Genomic DNA, 21,827 nt, shown 5'->3' with positions numbered 1-21,827 from the left:
AAACTATGAAAATGCTGTTATTTACACACCATAATAATAATAATTCTTTATATAGTGCCCACAGATTACGCAGTGCTGCACAGAGCTCCAAAACAGGATAACTCAAATCTCCAAAACAGGATAACTTCATAAATATTGAATTTTCTCACAACCTAAGACATTTATTTCCTACCATTATTTCCCTACTCTGTCCTCTTGCACCCCCAACCACTTCTTTCTTCTCTGATGAAGACTGTGCCTCACACTTCAAAAACAAAATCAACAGCATCTGAGAAAGTTTCAACCTTCAATTCCTGCAACCCACCTAGGATATCCAATGTCCCTCTCATATGACTAATCCCTTTACCCTTACTGATCATAGTTTTTCTCCATCCTGTCAAGCTCAGACCTATGTGTTTGACCCAATTCTAATGCACCTTATCCCAACCTTGCCACTTTGCTTATCCCAGCTCTTACTCTCTTTTCAAACCTTTCACTAGCCAATGGTTTAATTTACTCCCATTCTTCTTGATCCTTCCTCTGCCTTTGAAACTGTTGAACATTCTCTCCTACTTCAGATGCTTCTTTCCCTTAGTACCACTGATTTGGCCCTTTCCTGTATCTCTTCATAACTCCAACCACAAGGAAAATGAGATACACCTCCATTCACCCACTGAGAGCTAGCCCTTGTTGGAAATGGTTAAACATCTCCCTGACCCACAACACCTATCTGCCAGGGCCCAAGTCAGCAATTATCCCGACTGGTGTCACTAACTATTCCCTACAAGTCCCCCCCACCCCCTTTTCAGTGAGCACTGTGGAATCCCCTGGTGCCCCTTTTTGGAGAGGGCCTCGGCCTAAGGGGCTCACTTCTATTCTAGCTACAGTTCTTGAGTGGCAATATCCTCTTCTTCTCTTTCTGAAACTTAGCATGGACAAAATCTTTCCTCCACCTAAACCATCCATCCCACCAGACCTAACTTCACACACAATTCATGGCTCTAAGCTCTTCCTGGCCCCAAATGTCTACTGTCTTGAAGTAATCTTTGACTCTGCCTCCTGCCCACGAGCAAGTCTGGTCTTAGAAAAATGCTCTGTGTGTTAGAGTGTTTCCCAGAATAAACCTCAGTGGACTAAACTGACATGTTGGGGCAGATTTATCAAGCAGTCTGGAAGTCAGAATATTTCCAGTTGCCCATGGCAACCAATCACAGCTCAGCTTTCATTTCACCAGTGCTCATGAATATTTTAAAGGGGAGCTGTGATTGGTTGCCATGGGCAATTGGAAATATTCTGACTTTCAGACTGCTTGATAAATCTGCCCCGTTGAGTTCAGTCTAGTGATACGAAGTTTGGTCCGTAAAATTCCTCCGCCTTATTGACTATTCTCTATCAATAAATAATCATCATTATCCATCTTTGGACACATACTACACTATTGCAACTTGGCAGTTTTTTAGTTCTCTGTTGCAAAGATCTGCTAATTAATCTACAAAATATACATATGGATCATCATAAGGTGTTACAGAGCCATACTGACAAGATCTGTGAGCCCTACTTCGCAATGTTTCGGACAAATTTAACATCAAATGTATATGGTCAGGCTTTGACTGTATAGGTCGTGCCCAGAGGTCGCATTAACGCCTGTACATGCAGATTAAAATATTAAAGAGAACATAATCTGCTGCAGATCCCCTCCACATTCCTTTTAAAAAGCCATCCACCATAAAACATAGGCTATGCAAACTCACAAAATGTAATGAGGTTGTAAACTGCAGAGATATTAATTAATGTAAATTAATTGTGTGTCTGTAGACCCTTTATGGAGCTTAGTATATTATATGGACAATAAACTGCTAGATTTCTTCTCCCAAAAATACACTTAGTCTGAATATATTCAGTAGAATCAGGTCAGTATCGAGGGAAACCCCTGCAAGTAAGAGGCTGTGCCAGTTCTGCATCTCTTTAGAGAGCAAAATCCTCGTCAGTTTCAGTCCTTCAGCACATCCAGTGTAAGGCTTTCTACTGATCCGTACAAAGCGTTTATTATGACGAGCTTTCATGACGGGATAAAATTGCATGCCACTGTGACAGATAAAATTTCCTAGCATACAATTGCTGAACAGTGACTCATCGCAGCAGCCTATTTTTTTTCCAGTTTTTTTTTCCAGTTACACAGCCAAATTGTTTTCTCTATTTTCATTACAATATATGTATTTTTTCTCATTTTACAAACAGGACGTGCTCAAGAATCTGGATGGTTATAAAAAGGCTTTTCAAGAGATCCACCGCTCACGATCTGTTAACGGAGTCCCGGTGCCTGTAGAGCAGCTCGAAGATATGGCAGAAAGGTAAAAAGATTTACAGGCTTTAGCTTCCATATTAGCATTTATCATTTCAAAGTGAAATTGGGCAGCAAGAAAGAGATGGAGCATTTGATGTGAGCATAAAGGATTTTGGTGAGATGCTTTATAAAAACTATTATATGACATGAATAGCTACTATATATATGTACTAGTACCAAATGATAAAAATGATAATAGATCAGGACAAAAATAGGTTTTGTGTAGTTTAAATCTGATAGAATGAAATGAAACCTTTCTATGTGAGAGATTGTGTGCACAGAAATGTATCTGCATTAAAGGTTTGTTACCAAGGAGATAGGCAAATAATTGTAAGCCTGGCACCTGGGCACTTTGTTTGCAGCAAGGTTATAATAAGTTTCCTTAAATTTTAATAGACTGAAACATTTTTGGAAAAGTTGAGTAATGTATTATTGTATATGTTTTTTTTCATTTGTGACGTGTTTATATTTAAGATTTAAGGCATTTTAAAAATTTTATATTATAAACTTATTTGAAACCATTTATTATGTAGCATTCATGTTCACTGACACAGAATCTGTTATTAATTAACATAGATAGTAGATTAAAGGAACCTGTTATATTAATCACGTGTCTTAATTTGCCTGGAGCACGTCATAGAGAAACAGAAACCAAGTAGACTAATATATACAAAAGTATTGGCACTTCTGCAAATCTGTCTGATAATACTCGTTTTCTTCCAGAAAATGATTGCAATCACAAATTCTTTGGTATAAATATCTTCATTTATTTTGCTTGCAATGAAAAAACAAAACAGAGAATGAAAAAAAAAATCTAATCATTGATCATTTTACACAAAACTCCAAAAATGGGCCGGACAAAAGTATTGCCACCCCCAGCCTAATACTTGGTAGTACAACCTTTAGACAAAATAACTGCGAACAACCGCTTCCGGTAACCATCAATGAGTTCTTACAATGCTCTGCTGGAATTTTAGATCATTCTTGGCAAACTGCTTCAGATCCCTGAGATTTGAAGGGTGCCTTCTCCTGCCATTTTGAGGTCTCTCCACACGTGTTCTATGGGATTCAGGTCTGGACCCATGACCTCTGAGGGAGACCCAGTTTTCTCACATCTGGCCCTACATTATGCTGCAAAATTTGTTGGTAGTCCTCAGACTTCATAATGCCATGCATACGGTCAAGCTGTCCAGTGCTAGAGGCAGCAAAGCAACCCCAAAACATCAGGGAACCTCTGCTATGTTTGAATGTAGGGACTGTGTTCTTCTCTTTGAAGGCCTCTTTTTTTTTCCCTGTAAACTATATGTTGATGCCTATTCCCAAAAAGCTAATCTTTTGTCTCATCTGACAGAGAACATTCTCCCAATACGTTTTAGGCTTTCTCAGGTAAGTTTTGGCAAACTCCAGCCTGTTTTTTTTATGTTTCTGTGTAAGAAGTGGGGTCTTGCTGGGTATCCTACCATACAGTCCCTTTTCATTCAAGCGCCGACGGATATTACGGCTAGACACTTGCACCTTTGGGTATAGTACCGGTAGACACAGGAACATTCAGGTCTTTGGAGATGGGCTTGTAGCCTTGAGATTGCTCATGCTTCCTCACAATCTTTGCTTCCTCAGACAGTTCTTTGGTCTTCTTTCTTTTCTCTATGCTCAGTGTGGTACACTTAAGGACACAGGACAGAGGTTGAGTCAACTTTAACCCATTTCAACTAGCTGCAAGTAAGATTTAGTTATTGCCACCAGCTGTTAGGTGCCACTGGTAAGTTACAGGTGCTGTTAATTACACAAATTAGAGAAGCATCACATGATTTTTCAAACAGTGCCAATACTTTGGCCCACCCCATTTTTATGTTTGTTGTGGAATTATATCCAATTTGGCTTTTTGACAATTCTTTTTGTGGTTTTACATTGAAGACAAATTAAATGAAGATAATAAGACCAAAGAATTTCTGATTGCAATAATTTTTTTTGCAAAAAATGGAATATTATCTGACAGAATTGCAGGGGTGCCAATACTTTTGGCCACCACTGTAGTTGTTGAAAAAGTGTCAGTTTAAAAAATAATTTCGAACATCAATAAAATAGGGATCTGAAAGGGAACTGCACAGTGTGACGATTACTGCGCATGACAGGGATAGAAGGCTCAAAAAGTAAATCATTATCCAATTATTGTAGCATAAAGCATCATAATGGATCAAAGCAGAAATAAATATATATGTTAAAATATAATTCATAAATAAAATTATGGGGCGTTATGTAAAAGGGAATAAAATATACCCCTAAACAAACCTGTCACCAGGCATGTGATTTTTAGCTGGTTCCTATAGCCTCTGTCAGCATTCCGAATAATTTCAGGGGGAGGGGGCAGAGTACCTGAGTACACACCTTATAACCTATGCACAGAATAGAGGATAACCTAGTGATCAGTCCTATTGTAACCTCACCAATCATTAGTGAATGGAGTGACAAAAAAAGGCTGTGCCCTCTCACTCCATTCACTAATAATTATTGGTGTAGCAGGACACATGCATATGGGAACAAGACTCCTTTCCTCATGATCGGTGAGATTCCCAGCAATTGGACCCCACCGGTCTACATGCTGTCCCTAATTATCCCTATAAATGATTCTCTTTCTATGCCCATTTTTACACTTGTATTGTCATTTTCAAAACACAGAATTTGGTCTGTATTGTATTGTATTGTACATCAGTATTTGAAAGTCAAAACCTGGCGTGGAACCTTCACAGAAAAAAGGCTTGTACATTGTCTGTGTTTAGAAACCATTTCTCTGTTAGTTCTTTGGCTGAGAAGTCATATAATAAGCAACTACTTTCTAATTCTTTTTCAGTTTGGGGGACGGTACAATCGTATTACTTTTGATTAAAATGTTTATGTATGATGAAATGGTTCACAGGTGGCATTTCAGAAATGTCTTTTTCCTGTTAAAAAATTATATTTTTGTTCTTTTTTTCCCTTTTTTAAATTATTTTTTTACTATTTTTTAGGCTCTCTAGGGAGTCTGATCGGCCTGTATTGCCTTCAGCAAAGTCCTGTTAAGATGTACCCAGTACGTCAGTAGTCAGTCTCAAAACTATGATCTCATTGTTCCATTAAAGTACATTAAGGTTCAGGTTTAAGTCTGATTCTTTTTGGATATCTACTCTCATAGTTAACAGAAACCAGTAGGTTATTGCCCTGGGCCAAGGGGCAAAAAAAGATTACGAATTAGTCAGTACATGAGGAAGTGCACTAAACAATGGAGGAAGTGCATTGTAAATACTTGTGTGTATGACTGTATAAATGTATGTGTGTGTATATACACTGTATGTGTGTTTCTTGTGTGTGTGGATCTGCTGTATATGTGAATTTGCTGTATGTGTGTAAACATTATGGCTCTAGCACTGGGTATGCCAGGGCAAGTGCCAGGGCCCAGGGCTGCTGGGGGAACCACATAAGGCAGTACATAAGAAATGGTGGTGAAGGGTGCTGTATCTAATGAATCCATAGCGGGTGAGGTGGGCTTTATATAAAATTAGCTGTAGCTCACAGCGTTGCCTGGGATAGTAAATAACTTCTCTTGGCTACAACAAAATAGAATAGGTTAACAAAAAATATTTTATATGTATCTTTAGACTGTCTCAGACTGTCTCTGATTGTCTGTGTGGTCGTCAGTCTTTCAGTGACCATGTGTGGCCGGCAGTCTATTTCAGTAACTGCCTGTGTGGCCGGCAGTCTATTTCAGTAACTGCCTGTGTGGCCGGCAGTCTATTTCAGTAACTGCCTGTGTGGCCGGCAGTCTATTTCAGTAACTGTCTGTGTGGCCGGCAGTCTATTTCAGTAACTGTCTGTGTGGCCGGCAGTCTATTTCAGTAACTGTCTGTGTGGCCGGCAGTCTTTTTCAGTGACTGACTGTGTGGCCGGCAGTCTCTGAGCTCAAGTTTCATTTTCTCACAGCTGTTTATAAAATTATAGCTTATCACTTATTGGTTTCCATGGGCAACTGGAACAGTTTTACTGCAGACATTTATGATAAATCTTCCCCTATCTCTGTATCCCTATCCAGCTTACCTCACACATTAGTTGTCTTCTACTCATTGCCTGTAGTAGCCAATCAAAACTCAGAGCTCATATTAATGATCTGTGGCAGAACAGCAACCAATCATGGCTCTTCTTCCAACTGCTGCAGCAACAGACAATGGCTCATGTATATGGTGGGTAATAAGTGGATTTTGGAAAGTGCGGGGTAAAAGTTTAGTCTCAAAACCTTGTCTACGATGTTCCCTGAGTCACAGGCAACAACTGTGCAAAATTTGGTGATTGTAAATGCAAGGGTACAGATTCCTTTAGCATACATACACACACACACACAGCTTTATATATAAGATAACCATGATGGGGCTGGTATGAACTAGGGAATATTTTACTGTTTTAGTTTCTGAATTTTTATTGCTGCCATGTGAGTTTGTGAGACTATATACTGTATGTATTTGTGTATATAGGGTATTTATACTGTATGTATGTGTAGAAATACATGTCTAAGTATGTGATTTATATATACTATATGGGGATTATTTATCAGGGCGTCGATGCCATAAAGCTGTTGTTGAAGCCCTGAAATAATCACAAATATAAGCAATCTCTCTAAGCTAAGGGGATGTGGACTGATGTGAAGGGGGGACAAGGGCAGTCCTGCGCTAAAACTGTAGCAAGCAAACTTTAAAAGGTGAAAGTTTGCATGCTGCTGAATATTTCTATTCCAGGTAGGACCTGTCATAGAAATAAACTACGGGCAGCCTGCCAACATATACATTAAGTGGCCGGAACCTCTTGATGTATTGTGCTGCACGCGGCCAATAACAGGTGGTGGCCTATATGTTGTGTGAAATAAAACTGTTGCTTGGTTTTCTGCAGATTTAATTTCGTAGCTTCATCCTCCCAGCTACATATGATGAAGTTAGAATTCATGGAATTAAAGTATCGACTATTAGCACTTTTAGTGCTGGCCGAATCTAAGCTCAAGTCCTGGATCATAAAATATGGAAGAAGAGATTCTGTAGAACTGCTGCTACAAAATTATATAGTAAGTAAAATAAATTGTTATATAACCATTATGTGATTTGTTTTACATTTAACATGTTATTATTATGTCAGCAATGAACTTTGCATAAGTAATTTTCAGTGTGACTCAAGCATACAAAAAATTAATAAGAAAGCAATGACTTTAAAATGTACACTAACTTTTCAACAAGCTTAGCCTGCATACAGACGGTTGTTGGGGGGTGTATATATATGCTAGTTATACATAGGCTGGCATTGGGCGTACGGCGCCATAAGGAGCGGTACGGTGCCGCACACAGAACATCCGTTGCATAACCGGGGACAGGACAGGACATGTCCTATCTTTTCCCATAATACAGCGGTGCTCACCCCCTCCTCCTCACCCCGGCGCCGCCGTGTGCCCGCCATGCTACGATAGGACGGGCACGCATTCATGTGAATTTAGCTTTAGCATTGGTAGTAAAAGTAAAGAAACGTTTTAATAATAAATATTCTTTATATTAGAAAAATGCTTTTTCCCCTTCTTAAGATATTTTCTCTCTACCCCTCCTATCTCTTAATGTGCATTTATTTCTGAAATTGAAATTCAGTCTATCTTGTTCTTTAAAATGTACTCACTATTTACCTCTATTAATAGAAGAGGAAAGGATAATGAGGATATGAAGAATGAGAAAACACTTCTGCAGAAAGAAACAAGTCTTGCCCAAAGTGCTTATATTTTCAGTAGTATGGATCAGTACTGCTCTATAATGCCCCATTATCTATAAGAATATATATAATATATATCCTCTGAGTTAGTGTGAGAGAGTTACAGCAGGACATTTCTCTGCCCTACCTATTGTGTGTATGAAAAATTGTAGTAACCGGGTCTCTACCGTATAGCTCTGCAGCTGGGACGGCTAAAATGCAGACTTTAAGTCACATTATTATGTGGAACCAGGAACAGTGTTATTCACCATGTACACAAACTGAACTATTCAGAGAGGCCTTATGTACTCTGTGTATAAGAAGGTTAATCATACATAGGAAAACAGACAACTTACAAACCATATTGACTTTTTCTTGGCACTGCCAGTTTCTATAAGATTTGCTAAGCATGCTGTATGTGGGCATAGCTTCACTCTAGCTCAGTGGTGGCGAACCTATGGCACTGGTGCCAGAGGCGGCACTCAGAGCCATTTCTGTGGGCACTCGGGCCATCGCCCCAGCACACCAGAAAGGACTCAAAGAATCTTCCTGCAGTTCCAAGCAACTTAAAAGATGCTGCTTTCAGTCATTTTTTGATACTTATTTCACTATTTGGGACTGTAAGAAGAGGGAGAATGAATAGACAGGGCCGAATTATCTTTGGAGGACCTCCTGCTGGCCCCTACAGGTCTACAGAGGGACACTGGAAAGAAGCTAAAATGATGCAAACTTTCCATCTTTCTACTGTGTTGCTGTCCTTAGGAGGCCAATATGATTGTGGAAGAACAGGGAGCAGTAAGTTACTGCTTTAATTTTTATTTGGCAACTCGCGATAAATAATGGGGGGTTTTGGGTGTCTTTTTGGGCACTCAGCTGCTAAAAGGTTCGCCATCGCTGCTCTAGCTATAGCACAACTATTATGCAGCCTCCATAGACACACACTGTACATGTGGAAATACGCATCTCCATGGGAGGGAATTGCTAGCAAAATTTGATAAAGTGTATTAGAAAAATGTTCACTACATGTTCCCATACACAATATAATAAATTATTTCAAATGACGATTACACTTTAAATCTGATAGCTAAAAAATAACTTTTTTACAATGTACATTCATTTCTGTATTGCAGCTGCTTGTCTGCTAATGTTCTCCTTTCCGCCTGCCTCAGCCTCTCTTCCTTTAGCCCAGCACTCTGGGGCCTGTAGCGTAGCGTTGCATTGCATAGGGCAGGTTGTAGCACAATTCTACCCCAGGTAGGACCAGGAGAATCCCTGCTCAACAGAACTGCACCAGATATAGTAAGATGCTTTTGTTGGTCAAGATGTTTAATACAGTCAGTCCCCAGGTTACGTACAAGATAGGGTCCATGGGTTTGTACTTAAGTTGAATTTGTATGTAAGTCAGAACCGTATATTTTATAATTGTAGATCAAGTCAAAAATATTTTTTTTTACCCCATTGACAATTAAATTTTTCAAATTTTTTGCTTTAATGGGACCAAGGATTATCAATAAAACTTCATTACAGACACCTTACAGCTGATCATTGCAGCCTGGGACTAAAATAAAACATCCAGAGAGCTTCAGCAGAGGTCACAGTGGGCATAGAGGTCCGTCTGTAACTACGGGTCGTCTGTAAGTCGGGTGCCCTTAAGTAGGGGACTGCCTGTATACTCTTTGTTTAGTAAATTACAGGTGATTCAGTTATGTGTGATATCACCTATGTGTCTATGCCCTGCCTTGCTCCACACAAGATACCTTTACAGCAGCAACACTGAGCCTGACTGGGTTACTTTGTGCTGGTGCAGAAGAACTTGGCATTATAGGAAAGCTGCATGGGCCACAGTTCACTTGGTTGATGTCACTGTAAGGAAATACCCACCAGGAAAAGCTGAACATGAATTTACAAGTAGGAATGGATCTTGGGCAAGGAGAAAGCTAGCAGTATGATATAGGTAGTGTCATGCCAATGTATATTGTAATATTCCTAGTATGATATAGGTATAGATATGACATTTCCATCTGATGACGGATTGTAATAGCCTTTTTAATAAAGTTTCCAATAATTCTTAATAATGCTTCCCTGTTCTAGTAACTTATAAAAGTAATTAGCAAGCTTGAGCAAGTCATTGGGCGTCAGCTGCAGTGGACAGAGTCCCTGTCTCATTGGGTCATCCCCTCTACTCCTGGAAGAGCCAAGGACAACTGTCAATACGCATGGGGACTTGGACCTCCCCTTTCTATGTCAATAAAGAGGGCAGAGGACTTAATGAGACATGGTATTGGGCTGTTGATGCCCCATGACTTGCTGTAGTTTGTATTTTATTTTTACAAGTAACTGGAACAGGAAATAAAGGCTATAAAAATTGGAATCGGTGGAAAATGTCATATACTGATGACAGGTTCCATTTAAAACTGTCAAGTCTTACTCTGCTCCTCCTATTAGTTTGTCTAGTATACTGTACCAAATTTTTGTGCACCAACTTTTTGCTGTGAGGCCACTCACATCAGACTCTACATGCAGTTTTATGAACTAGTTGTAAAAGTGTCCAAAAAGCATTCTCAAGACCTTGATAAATGTGCTTCAAGACATTTAGACAGACTTTTGGTGAATGATGCCAGAAATTAAGCACAAGTAGATTGACAAATCTCATTTTAAATACAGGCAGTCCCCGGGTTACGTACAAGATAGGGTCCGGAGGTTTGTTCTTAAGTTGAATTTGTATGTAAGTCAAAACTGTATATTTTATAATTGTAAATCCAGACCAAAAGTTTTTTGGCCCCAGTGACAATTGGAGTTTAAACATTTTTTGCTGTAATGGGACCAATGATTATCAATAAAGCTTCATTACAGACACCTTACAGCTGATTATTGCAATCTGGGACTATAGTAAAGCATCTAGAGAGCTTCACCAGAGGTCAGAGGGGTCTGTCTGTAACTATTGGTTGTCTGTAAGTTGGGTGTCCTTAAGTAGGGGACCACCTGTATATGTTCACACATACCATCAATAGTTGTTCCAAACTCCATGGTTTCTGCTGCAGATTCACTTTGGATGTTACCCAACTACATTGATTTTGTGTTGGTATCTTGTTATTGGGAAATTATATGGGACTATGGTGTATTGAGAAAGTATTGTATTAGATTCAAATCATTTATTTTCATAGAGATCTTTGCTGTAAACATATTTCATATCCTTTTGCTTGACCAGCATTGAGAGAGTAGAGAAGTAAAGTAATAAGTTCCATAATTTCACAAAAGTGAAATGAAGAATTTTTCTAAAACCAGCTCAAACAGCCACACCCATACTTCAACCACATCTACTAGTTTGGACCAAACCTGTTTGCCTAATGATATTTTCCAAAACAGAGGGAATATTTTTGAACATGCCTGTTCTGCTACTATCAGCTGGCATTGTTTTTCACAGCTATTGCTGATCTGTAGCTGTGGTGGGTAATCTGGCAGCAGGATTAAATTTTAGTAGCTGCATGAAGATTATTGGCCGGGTGCCAGGAGCACACATGCCTGAGATGACCCTCCCCCGACCACTGACAGATCTAGTATTCCCAGATGCCTCGGTGCAACAAATTAGTGCAACAAATGAATGCAGGTGCAAGCTCTGGCTTCACTGCCTAACTAAGTCCTTCACTAATGGAGGTAATATGGACACCATTCATGCCACTGTCTGCAGAAGAATTGCCCTGCCACCTGATGCCGACACTGTCTGGCAGTGAACCCAAAGCATCAAGCTCTGACTCAAGAGCTCAACAAGGGCACTACACTGAGCTCTTAGCAGGAGAGTTACCCATCTCCGAATGCTTTCAGCTTGCTGCATATCAGCAAAAACGTCTCGACACGTCATAGGTTATCCATCACTGTCTTTTACGTTTGGGGATATGTCTTTGTTAATTCTTATATAATTCTATAAAATTAATATTGGTGAAGTGCCATCAATGGAATACAAATCTTAAAAATCCAATGTGTCACATTAATATATACTGTGTAGAACATCACCATAGCAACATCTGTAGTTGAGAGAACACTTTTCTTAACATCTTCTGTAAATATATGGTTACACTTGTTTATTCACTGAATGCAGCACTAAAATAACATTTTAAATGAAAGAACTCTAAATCTTCAAAGAAGTAAATTGCAATTAGCATTGCCAGAAGGTTAACTTGAACTAACACTTTTGTGTAGTCATCCTAAGTCAGGTACCTAGTATATGTATGGTTAATATTATAAAGGGCATCATATGCACAAAATGCCATAGTATGAATGTATTTTATGGATGATGGTATTAGATTGGTAATGCTGTTCTTGTACGTTGGATATAAGGGACCCTGTAATCATGAAATGTAGTGCAGTCAGTATGCAGCATGCTTTAGAGCAGAAGCTTAGCATATTGTATAAGGTAGGGGCCCCAAACTACGGCCCGCCGGCCAGATGCGGCTGTTTCTATCCGGCCCCCTCTATCTGGCCAGAGTCGGGAAGGGGCCTCCATCTGTCCGGACAGGAAGCTCCTTTTTCGTCCCCTCAAGCACTATTACTGGAGCGATGTGGCCAGAAGACAACCCCAGTGCTCATTGCTCCATGAACTAGGCTGTGCAGCCGCATGACGACGTCATCACGTGGCAGCGCAACCCTTCCTGCCCGGATGCGGCAAGAAGATAGAAGACACGCGCGCGGCGGGAGAATGAGGGCAGCATAAGAAATAATTAATGGAGAGGGGCAGCATAGGAAATAATTAATGATGAGAGGCAGCATAGGAAATAATTAATTATGAGGGGCAGCATAGGAAATAATTAATTATGAGGAGCAGCATAGGAAATAATTAATGGTGAGAGGCAGCATAGGAAATAATTAATGGTGGGGGCAGCATAGAAAATAATTAATGAGGGGCAACATAGGAAATAATTAATGGTGGGGGCAGCATAGGGAATAATTAATGGTGGGGGACAGCATAGGAAATAATTAATGGTGGGGCATAGGAAATAATTATGAGGAGCAGCATGAGAATAATTAATTATGAGGGGCAGCATAGGAAATAATTAATTATGAGGGGCAGCATAGGAAATAATTAATTATGAGGGGCAGCATAGGAAATAATGGTGGAGGGGCAGCATAGGAAATAATTAATGGTGGGGGCAGCATAGGAAATAATTAATGGTGGGGGCAGCATAGGAAATAATTAATGGTGGGGGCAGCATAGGAAATAATTAATGGTGGGGGCAGCATAGGAAATAATTAATGGTGGGGGCAGCATAGGAAATAATTAATGGTGGGGGCAGCATAGGAAATAATTAATGGTGGGGGCAGCATAGGAAATAATTAATAATGAGGGGCAACATAGGAAATAATTAATGGTGGGGCATAGGAAATAATTATGAGGAGCAGCATGAGAATAATTAATTATGAGGGGCAGCATGAGAATAATTAATTATGAGGGGCAGCATAGGAAATAATTAAATATGAGGGGCAGCATAGGAAATTATTATGAGGGGCGACATAGGAAAAAATGGGGGGCAGCATAGGAAATAATTGTGGGGGAAAGCATAGGAAATAATTAATTGTGGGGGAAAGCATAGGAAATAATTAATTGTGGGGGCAGCATATGAAATAATGGTGGGGGGGGGGGGTATAGGAAATAATTAATTATGAGGGGCAGTCTAGTAATTAATGGGGGGGCAGCATTATTCAATAATTGAGGGGTCCCAGTATATTTTATCATTAATTGACTCAATTAATTAATTAATTGGGCCAATATATAAAATAGTTCACAAGGGGGTGCAGTGTATTAATTAATTGAGGGGGGCCCAGTGTATTACAGATGCTGTCACATGTACCGCTGTTTATTTTTAAACTTTAGTATGCAATGCATCAAATGCCCATGTAATAGGGTAAATAGTAAGAGGGTCTCCAGGTGATAAATTCCAAATGATGAGGGTATGATGTTCCACTGTCCAGGATGACTGCAGGCACTTTGGCATAGAGGTGGGACTACAGTGCAACATCAATGGTACTACCTGCTGCTTTCCCTTTTCCCTCCCCTTTAGCTTGTTCCTAACATTTTGTTTCAATTCCATTTTGCGTTACAGACATTTATTGATGGAAATAGGTTTTTTGAGCAATATGAGTTTACCAGTCAGTCGCTAAAGCAAGCTGCTGAGATGTATGTGAAGGCTGATGGATCAGGTAAGAACCACATTTCTTTACATTTCATTCATTATGTAGCGTTTAGTGTCTGCTGCATAAAATGTTCTCAGGGGAGGATCAAACATGGTAAGTCACAAATAATATATTTACCGTATATTTCGGACTATAAGGCGCACTAAAAATCCTTTGATTTTCTCAGAAATCAAAGGTGCGCCTTATAGTCCAGTGCGCCTTATATATGAACCGTACTTGCAGACAACAGCTGCCTTGAACTGTGCACAGGTCTGCCACCTGCTGGTCATTCATCCTTATAATCAGGTGCACCTTGTATATGAACCTAGAGGCATTTATTGATGGTGCGCCTTATAGTCCGAAAAATACTGTAACAGATAAGACTAGTGTTTTTATGTGGTGTATATTTTGTAGCTGAAGAGGCTGAGACTGTGACTAAATTTTTGAATGAAACTACAATTCAATGGAGAAACCTATCGGTGGAGGTGAGAAGCGTCAGGAGCATGCTGGAGGAAGTCATCAACAACTGGGATAAATACAGCAGTACAGTGGCCAGCTTACAAGCCTGGCTGGAAGATGCTGAAAAAATGCTGGATCAGCCAGAACATGCCAAACAGGTACACGGAAGGGAGAGTATTGATTTTCAGAGGACCAATATTCTTTGATCTACCAAACTACATTATGGAAGAGGGGCATTGGTATTTGTATATCTAGCTCCCTACTGGCATTTTGTTAGTTATGTGAAGCTCTGTGCAGAAGCAGATTTGGGTGTTGTGTGACACTTCAGATGTTTGTACTTCTGTTTTTCCTGTAACACATAATTGTATTCTCTTTTCTTTAAATAAATACCTTTCAATAGTACATGTAGTATTAGTACAGCAAATAAGCTATAACAAACAATAAATATGAAGTAAATACCAAAGTGTTATTGAAAACATATTAAAATAGCCATGATGTACTAAAAAAGGTGATGTGATTTATGACACAGCAATATTAAATACCATACTCAGGGCAGCAGGTTAAGAGAAGAGCAACAATCCAGCACGAGGCAGGTTCCATGTAAGACTTGAGCTTTATTCTATCAGGTTAAAACAGCCAAAAAACAGAAGTTTCTTGATGTGTTTCAGACATGTCCTTAATCAGGACAGCCCCTAATACAGCACTGCCAGTACAAATACTTAAGGTACAGTACATCAAATGTCCACAGCATAGATCATATAGCAGGAGACAGATTTACACAGTTGATTTCATATGACATCTGTGTACTGTATATTTAAAGGGAACGTTTCACTATGCAACCCCTACCCAAAAAAACACACATCGTACCTTTTAACACAGTGTCTTTATACATTTTTGCATGGTGGCTCTATCCATGGAATTGGAGCCACCATTCTTCTAAAAAGACTTTTATTGAAGCCCTCTGTTACTAAAGATCCAGCCAGGCAGTCAGGGGGAGCTCTAGCATACACTCAAGTTATCCCACCCTACTCACTGACGCCAATGCTGCTAACCCAGACCCCTCAGGAATGAGGGAGTTGAGAGAAGTTGGCTGTGTGTGACTCGCTGAAGAGAAATCCACTCCCTTATTCACCCATCCCCTAGAAATTATTTTCAGAAAGTCACACCCAGCCAACATTTCTCTCAACTCCCTCATTCCTGAGGAGGTTAGCAGTGTAAGTGTCAGTTAGTAGACGAGGTAGCTTGATTGTATGCTGGAAACCTATAGACAAACATACAGACAGATAAACACATAAACTGGCCAACACAGAGAATCATATACCATGAATACCTACTTCCCACTTCTGCTCTGTCTCCTTCCTGATGCAGTTCTGTCCTATATGGACCTTTGGAAATTGGCACAGGTCTTGGAAGGTGTATATTATACTTGTATGTCAAGAGGTAGTACACCTGTATAAAGAGTACAGAGCTACATTAGGACAATTGTGTGCAACTCTGCGCTGTGGGAGACAGAATTGAAGTCTGGGGAGTGGTTGTGGGGGTCAGAGCCACAGCCCCATTGCATCCATGGTAGCTACCCCTCTTCCCCTCACATAAAGAGAAACATGAACTCTAGATCAATCGAATTTTCTCCATTTTTACATATAGATGTGCTAGCATTCAAGTTTAATTTTTTGATTACTGTATGTTATGAATGTTTGAAAGAATGTAAAAATGAGTGCCTAATGTATGAAATGTGTGACAATTCGCTAGATCCACTCAGTATATGGTTATAAACTTTTTAGTGTTTATTATAATTTTGAATAAAAAGGCTAGTAAAATGTGTTTTAAGCCCGTTCATCAGTTATAGATAGAATACATCAATGTGATTATGTTATAGATACTGAATGTAGCAAAATACTGTGCAGCCTACTTAATTCTATCTATCCTATTTGCACCATATGAATTTTTTCAGGATTTCTTTCGTCACTTGCCACACATGATCCAGCAACACACAACAATGAACGACTCTGGCAATTTCCTAATTGAAACTTGTGATGACACAATCTCCAAGGACATCAAACAGCAGCTCCTGCTTCTTAATGGTCGATGGAGAGAACTTTTCATGGAAGTTAAGCATGTAAGTTGTTACCTTTTTTATTACATAGCAAGCTATAAAAAAATGGTGTCATAATATCTTAAATGATTGAAAATAATGTTGTTTATTTTTTATAGTATTATGTAAAATTATAGTTTAGTTTATAATGCAGTTGAAGGAGAAAAAAAAAATATTAGATCAGATGAGGTATCAAAAACTGTATTCTGTGTTGTTGACACCTGCTTGCTATCTTTTATTGAAAGAATGGATAGGTTTTGTGGGAGATTTGGCCCAGTAGAGACCGTGGTAGCGGGGTGCTGTGATGCAGTTCAAGACAGTGACACCAAGGTTTAGTCCAAAACAGGTCTAGCCTGCGTTTATTTCAGCAGGTATCAAAATAAAACAGCCTTCACATTCAGGCATCCAAAACAAAATAATATCCTACCCGTCAGGGTGCTAACTAAACAATGGTTCTCTGACTCACCACTAACAAAATCACTTGGCTGCTCCAGGCACAGAGGTCAGTGCTGTGTGCTCTCCAGCCTCCTTCCAGAGAGAGACAACACTCTTAGCTCTGCTCAGCCACTTTATGCACACTGATTAGGCTGCTCCCATCACCTGTGTCCAAGGTGCTGGACAACACAACCTCAGCACTAAGGCCTTGCATAATAGCAAAACCTAGGGGAAACATACCGCCCATCCACAGTTAACCCCTTCAGTGTCTCACATACCCTCCCCCTCTGTTTGACCCTGTGGGGATGAACACTTTTGGCCATCAGACAGTGGGTACGAGACAGGGCATCGGCATTCCCATGCAGCTTTCCTGCTCGATGTTCCACCGTGAACTTGAAATTCTGCAGCATTAGGAACCACCTTGTGACCCTGGCGTTCCTCTCTTTGGCCTGACTCATCCAGGTGAGGGGAGAGTGATCGGTCACTAGTGTAAACTGTCGCCCTATCAAGTAGTATCTCAGGGACTCCAGAGCCCATTTTATCGCCAAGCACTCCCTCTCAATTATACTATAGTTCTTCTCAGGGGGTGTGAGCTTGCGGCTCAGGAATGTCACAGGATGTTCCTCACCCTCCACTACTTGGGACAGGACAGCCCCTAGCGTCAGTCTGCACAATAAAGGTCTTGGTGAAGTTAGGGGTGATCAGTACCGGTCCCTCGCACAAAACCGTCTTAAGTCGCTGAAACGCCCCCTCAGCCTCTTCACTCCACTTTACCATCACCGCCCTGCTACCCTTGGTCAGGTCAGTCAGGGGTGCCGCTATGGTAGCAAAATCGGGGATAAATCGGCGATAATAGCCCACTATGCCTAGGAAAGCCCTCACTTGCTTCCTGCTCATAGGTCGTGGCCACTGCTGGATCGCCTCCACTTTATTTACTTGGGGTTTGATGACACCTCGCCCAATATGGTACCCCAGGTAACGGGCCTCTCCCAGACCCAGTGCACATTTTTGGGGGTTCGCTGTCAACCCTGCTGCCCTCAGGGAGTCTACCACTGCTTGCACCTTGGCCAGGTGACTCTCCCAATCGTTACTATAAACTATGATGTCATCCAGGTAGGCCGAGGCATATCTCCGGTGAGGTTTTAGCACGAGATCCATTAACCTCTGGAATGTGGCGGGAGCCCCATGTAGCCCAAAGGGGAGTACCACGTACTGAAATAGCCCGTCAGGGGTAACAAAAGCGGTCTTTTCTTTGGCCCTGTCAGTAAGGGGTACCTGCCAATACCCTTTCGTCAGGTCAAGGGTGGAGAAGAACCTAGCCTGTCCAAGTCGTTCTATCAACTCGTCAACCCTGGGCATGGGATAAGAATCAAATTTGGACACCTCGTTCAACTTCCTAAAATCATTGCAGAACCGTAGGGAACCATCAGGTTTGGGAATCAACACAATAGGACTCGACCAGTCACTTTTAGACTCCTCGATAACCCCCAGGTCTAACATCTGCCTGACTTCTTCGGATATGGCAAGCCGGCGCGCTTCAGGGACCCGGTAGGGTTTTTGGTGTACCCGGATGTGGGGTTCGGTTATGATGTCATGCTTGATGACTGAAGTACGTCCCGGTAACTTAGAGAACACATCCACATTTCGGAGCACAAACTCCTTTGCTTCCTGAATCTGGGCCCCGGAGAGGGACTCCGAGATCCGTACTTCAGGCACCTTGGCATCGGGTACACCTACCTCCGGTGTCCCCTTCTTGGGGACAGGCGCTTTTTCTACTCCCACGGCCATCAGGGACTCTCTTTCCCTCCATGGCTTTAGGAGGTTCAGGTGGTATATCTGTTCGGGTTTCCTCCTCCCCGGCTGAGATACCTTGTAGGTTACCTCCCCCACTTTCTCCATGACCTCATATGGTCCTTGCCATTTTGCCAAGAACTTGCTCTCAACGGTGGGCACCAGAACTAGCTCTCTGTCGCCTGGGTTAAAGGTCCTGAGTCTGGCTGACCTATTGTAGACCCTAGACTGGGCCTCTTGTGCCCTTTTCATGTGCTCCTTTACAAGGGGCATTACCGCCGCTATGCGGTCCTGCATAAGGGAGACGTGTTCTATCACACTACGGTGGGGGGTCCTCTCCTGTTCCCAGGTCTCCTTGGCTACATCCAAAAGCCCACGTTGGGAACGGCCATATAACAGCTCAAAGGGTGAGAAACCCGTGGAGGACTGGGGAACTTCACGTATGGCAAACATCAAATAGGGCAACAAACAATCCCAGTCCTTACCGTCTTCGCTGACCACCCTCTTTAGCATCCCCTTCAAGGTCTTGTTAAACCTCTCGACCAGGCCATCTGTCTGAGGATGATACACAGAGGTGCGGAGCTGTTTAACCTGCAGTAACTTACACATCTCCTTCATTACCCTAGACATGAATGGGGTACCCTGGTCAGTCAAGATTTCCTTGGGGAGGCCTGTGCGTGAGAATACCTGGAACAGCTCCCTAGCAATATTTTTGGAGGAGGTGTTCCTTAATGGAATCGCCTCGGGATACCGCGTAGCGTAGTCCAGGATAACCAGGATGTATTGGTGCCCCCTTGAGGATTTGACTATGGGGCCAACCAGATCCATGGCAATCCGTTCAAATGCCACCTCTATGATTGGTAGCAGGACCAAAGGACTCCTGAAGTGGGACACCGGGGCAGTAAGTTGACACTCAGGGCAGGAGCTACAATACCGGCTTACCTCCTCCCACACCCCGGGCCAGAAAAATCTCTGCAGGATCCTCTCTCGGGTCTTCTCAGCACCTAAGTGCCCTCCCAGCACATGTTTGTGTGCCAACTCTAGCACCAGCCTACGGTGAGATTGGGGTACTACAAGTTGCTCAACCTCCTCACCCCGTATCTGGTCGACCCTGTACAACAGTTCCCCAACAATCACCATTCGGGGGTATATTTTGTCAGCCCCTGGTATTTGGAGCACCCCATTTATCACCTTAACATTCTCCCGTGCTTTAACCAAGGTAGGGTCCTGTAGCTGTGCAGCCCCAAAATTTTCACGGGAAATCTCAAGGTCCGGCATGTCGGCCACCTCCTCGTGGCCCTCGACCTCACCAGCTAGGACCTCTAGGGGAGAGAATTCATCACATGGGGTCACCCCTACTGCTGGTGTGGGTACATTGGCCTCAAAGGGTTCAGGGGCCAAGGCCGGACACACGTGATGTCCATTATCTGCAACAGCACCTGCGGTGGGTCTTCGTCTCCAGAGGTCCCAAAACACCGGTAAGTCTCTGCCGATAATAGCCTCATGAAACAGGGTCCCCACCACCCCCACTTCATGGGTAATAGTACCACAAGGGGTATGTAGGTTGATGACAGCAGTGGGATATTCGCGAGTGTCCCCATGTATACACAACACTCCCAGGATCAACCAAAGTTCCCCGCACCAGGGTGACCAGACTCCCTGAGTCTAGCAAGGCTTCCACTGTGTGACCCCCGATTGTGACCATACACACTTGGGGTTCTGCATTCGTGATCGACTCGGCTGCCAGAACCGGCCGGGCAAACAGTGACACTCGCCGGGTCTGGTTGCAGTCCATCGGCTCCACTGACAGTGGACAGTTGGCAGCAATATGGCCCATTTCATGGCATCGCCAGCACTGGATATGGCTATGACCTCTGTCACGAGCCTCACTGGGTTTCTGGGAATCCACGCCCCCCAATGAACCCCCTCCCAACCTGACATGTCTCCCCTTTTCCGCAGTAGCAGTCTTACCAGATGGTTTGGTGTCACTGGCACTGCTTCGTGTGGGAGAGGTAAGTAGAAGGTCCTCCGTAGCCCGATACCTCTCTACTAGGGACACGAGCTCCTCAGCTTTTGTGGGACCGGCCTGTCCAACCCACCGCTGGAGCCGAGAGGGCAGAGAACGGGTGAACTTGTCGAGGACCACTCTCTCTACCATCTGTGCTGGGGTGCAGTCCTCTGGTTGTAGCCACTTCCGGACAAGATGGATCAGGTCATGCATTTGGGAGCGTGGGGGTAATTTTTCTGAGTAAGCCCACTGGTGGACCCGGCTGGAGCAAACTTGAACGGTGACCCCAAGACGAGCCAGAATCTCCGCCTTTAGCTGGGGGTACTTACGGGCCTCCGCTTCACTCAGGTCGTAGTAAGCCTTCTGCGACTCGCCGGTCAGGAACGGTGCCAGGACATCTGCCCACTGCTCAGCCGGTAACTCCTCTCGCTCAGCTACTCGCTCGAACACAGTGAGATACGCCTCCACGTCGTCGGTCGTCACCATTTTTTGTAAGGCCTTTTGTACTGCAGCCCGTGCGGAACGCTGGACAACCGGGTACCCTTGCAGACCAGTATGGGACCCCTCAGTAGTCGTCGTTTGTGGTGCTGCCATAACGCCAGAAAATTTTTCCATCATCAGCTGGAACATGGCTCGGGACTCTTCCTGTTGTTGCTGAAGCATGGCTTGCTGCTGGCGGGACCTCTCCTCCTGCTGCTGGAGCATGGCTTGCTGCAGCTGTCGATTAGCCTGGGACTCTTCCTGCTGCTGGCGGGACCTCTCCTCCTGCTGCTGGAGCATGGCTTGCTGCAGCTGTCGATTAGCCC

At 42.5% G+C, this 21,827-nt stretch overlaps 1 protein-coding gene across 16 annotated transcripts in view; it reads left to right on the top strand.

The window, feature by feature from the left end:
• Positions 1-21,827, top strand: part of SYNE1 (spectrin repeat containing nuclear envelope protein 1) — a 476,843-nt gene that overhangs the window by 136,677 nt on the left and 318,339 nt on the right. For 13 of the 16 annotated variants that reach the window (XM_072140948.1, XM_072140950.1, XM_072140965.1 and 10 more), the window contains 5 exons: positions 2,218-2,330; positions 7,235-7,403; positions 14,164-14,260; positions 14,648-14,850; positions 16,647-16,811. In XM_072140948.1, the coding sequence (XP_071997049.1) occupies positions 2,218-2,330; positions 7,235-7,403; positions 14,164-14,260; positions 14,648-14,850; positions 16,647-16,811 (747 nt within the window). Of the gene's footprint in view, positions 1-1,889; positions 1,992-2,217; positions 2,331-6,449; positions 6,535-7,234; positions 7,404-12,146; positions 12,280-14,163; positions 14,261-14,647; positions 14,851-16,646; positions 16,812-21,827 lie in introns of those variants that run through there. The other 3 variants (XM_072140959.1, XM_072140962.1, XM_072140963.1) reach the window with 3 other exon arrangements.

Source organism: Engystomops pustulosus, chromosome 3 (assembly GCF_040894005.1).
Source record: "Engystomops pustulosus chromosome 3, aEngPut4.maternal, whole genome shotgun sequence".
Lineage (NCBI taxonomy): Eukaryota > Metazoa > Chordata > Amphibia > Anura > Leptodactylidae > Engystomops > Engystomops pustulosus.
The sequence above is the reverse complement of the archived record's forward strand: the minus strand, read 5'-3'. Positions and strand labels throughout refer to the sequence as shown.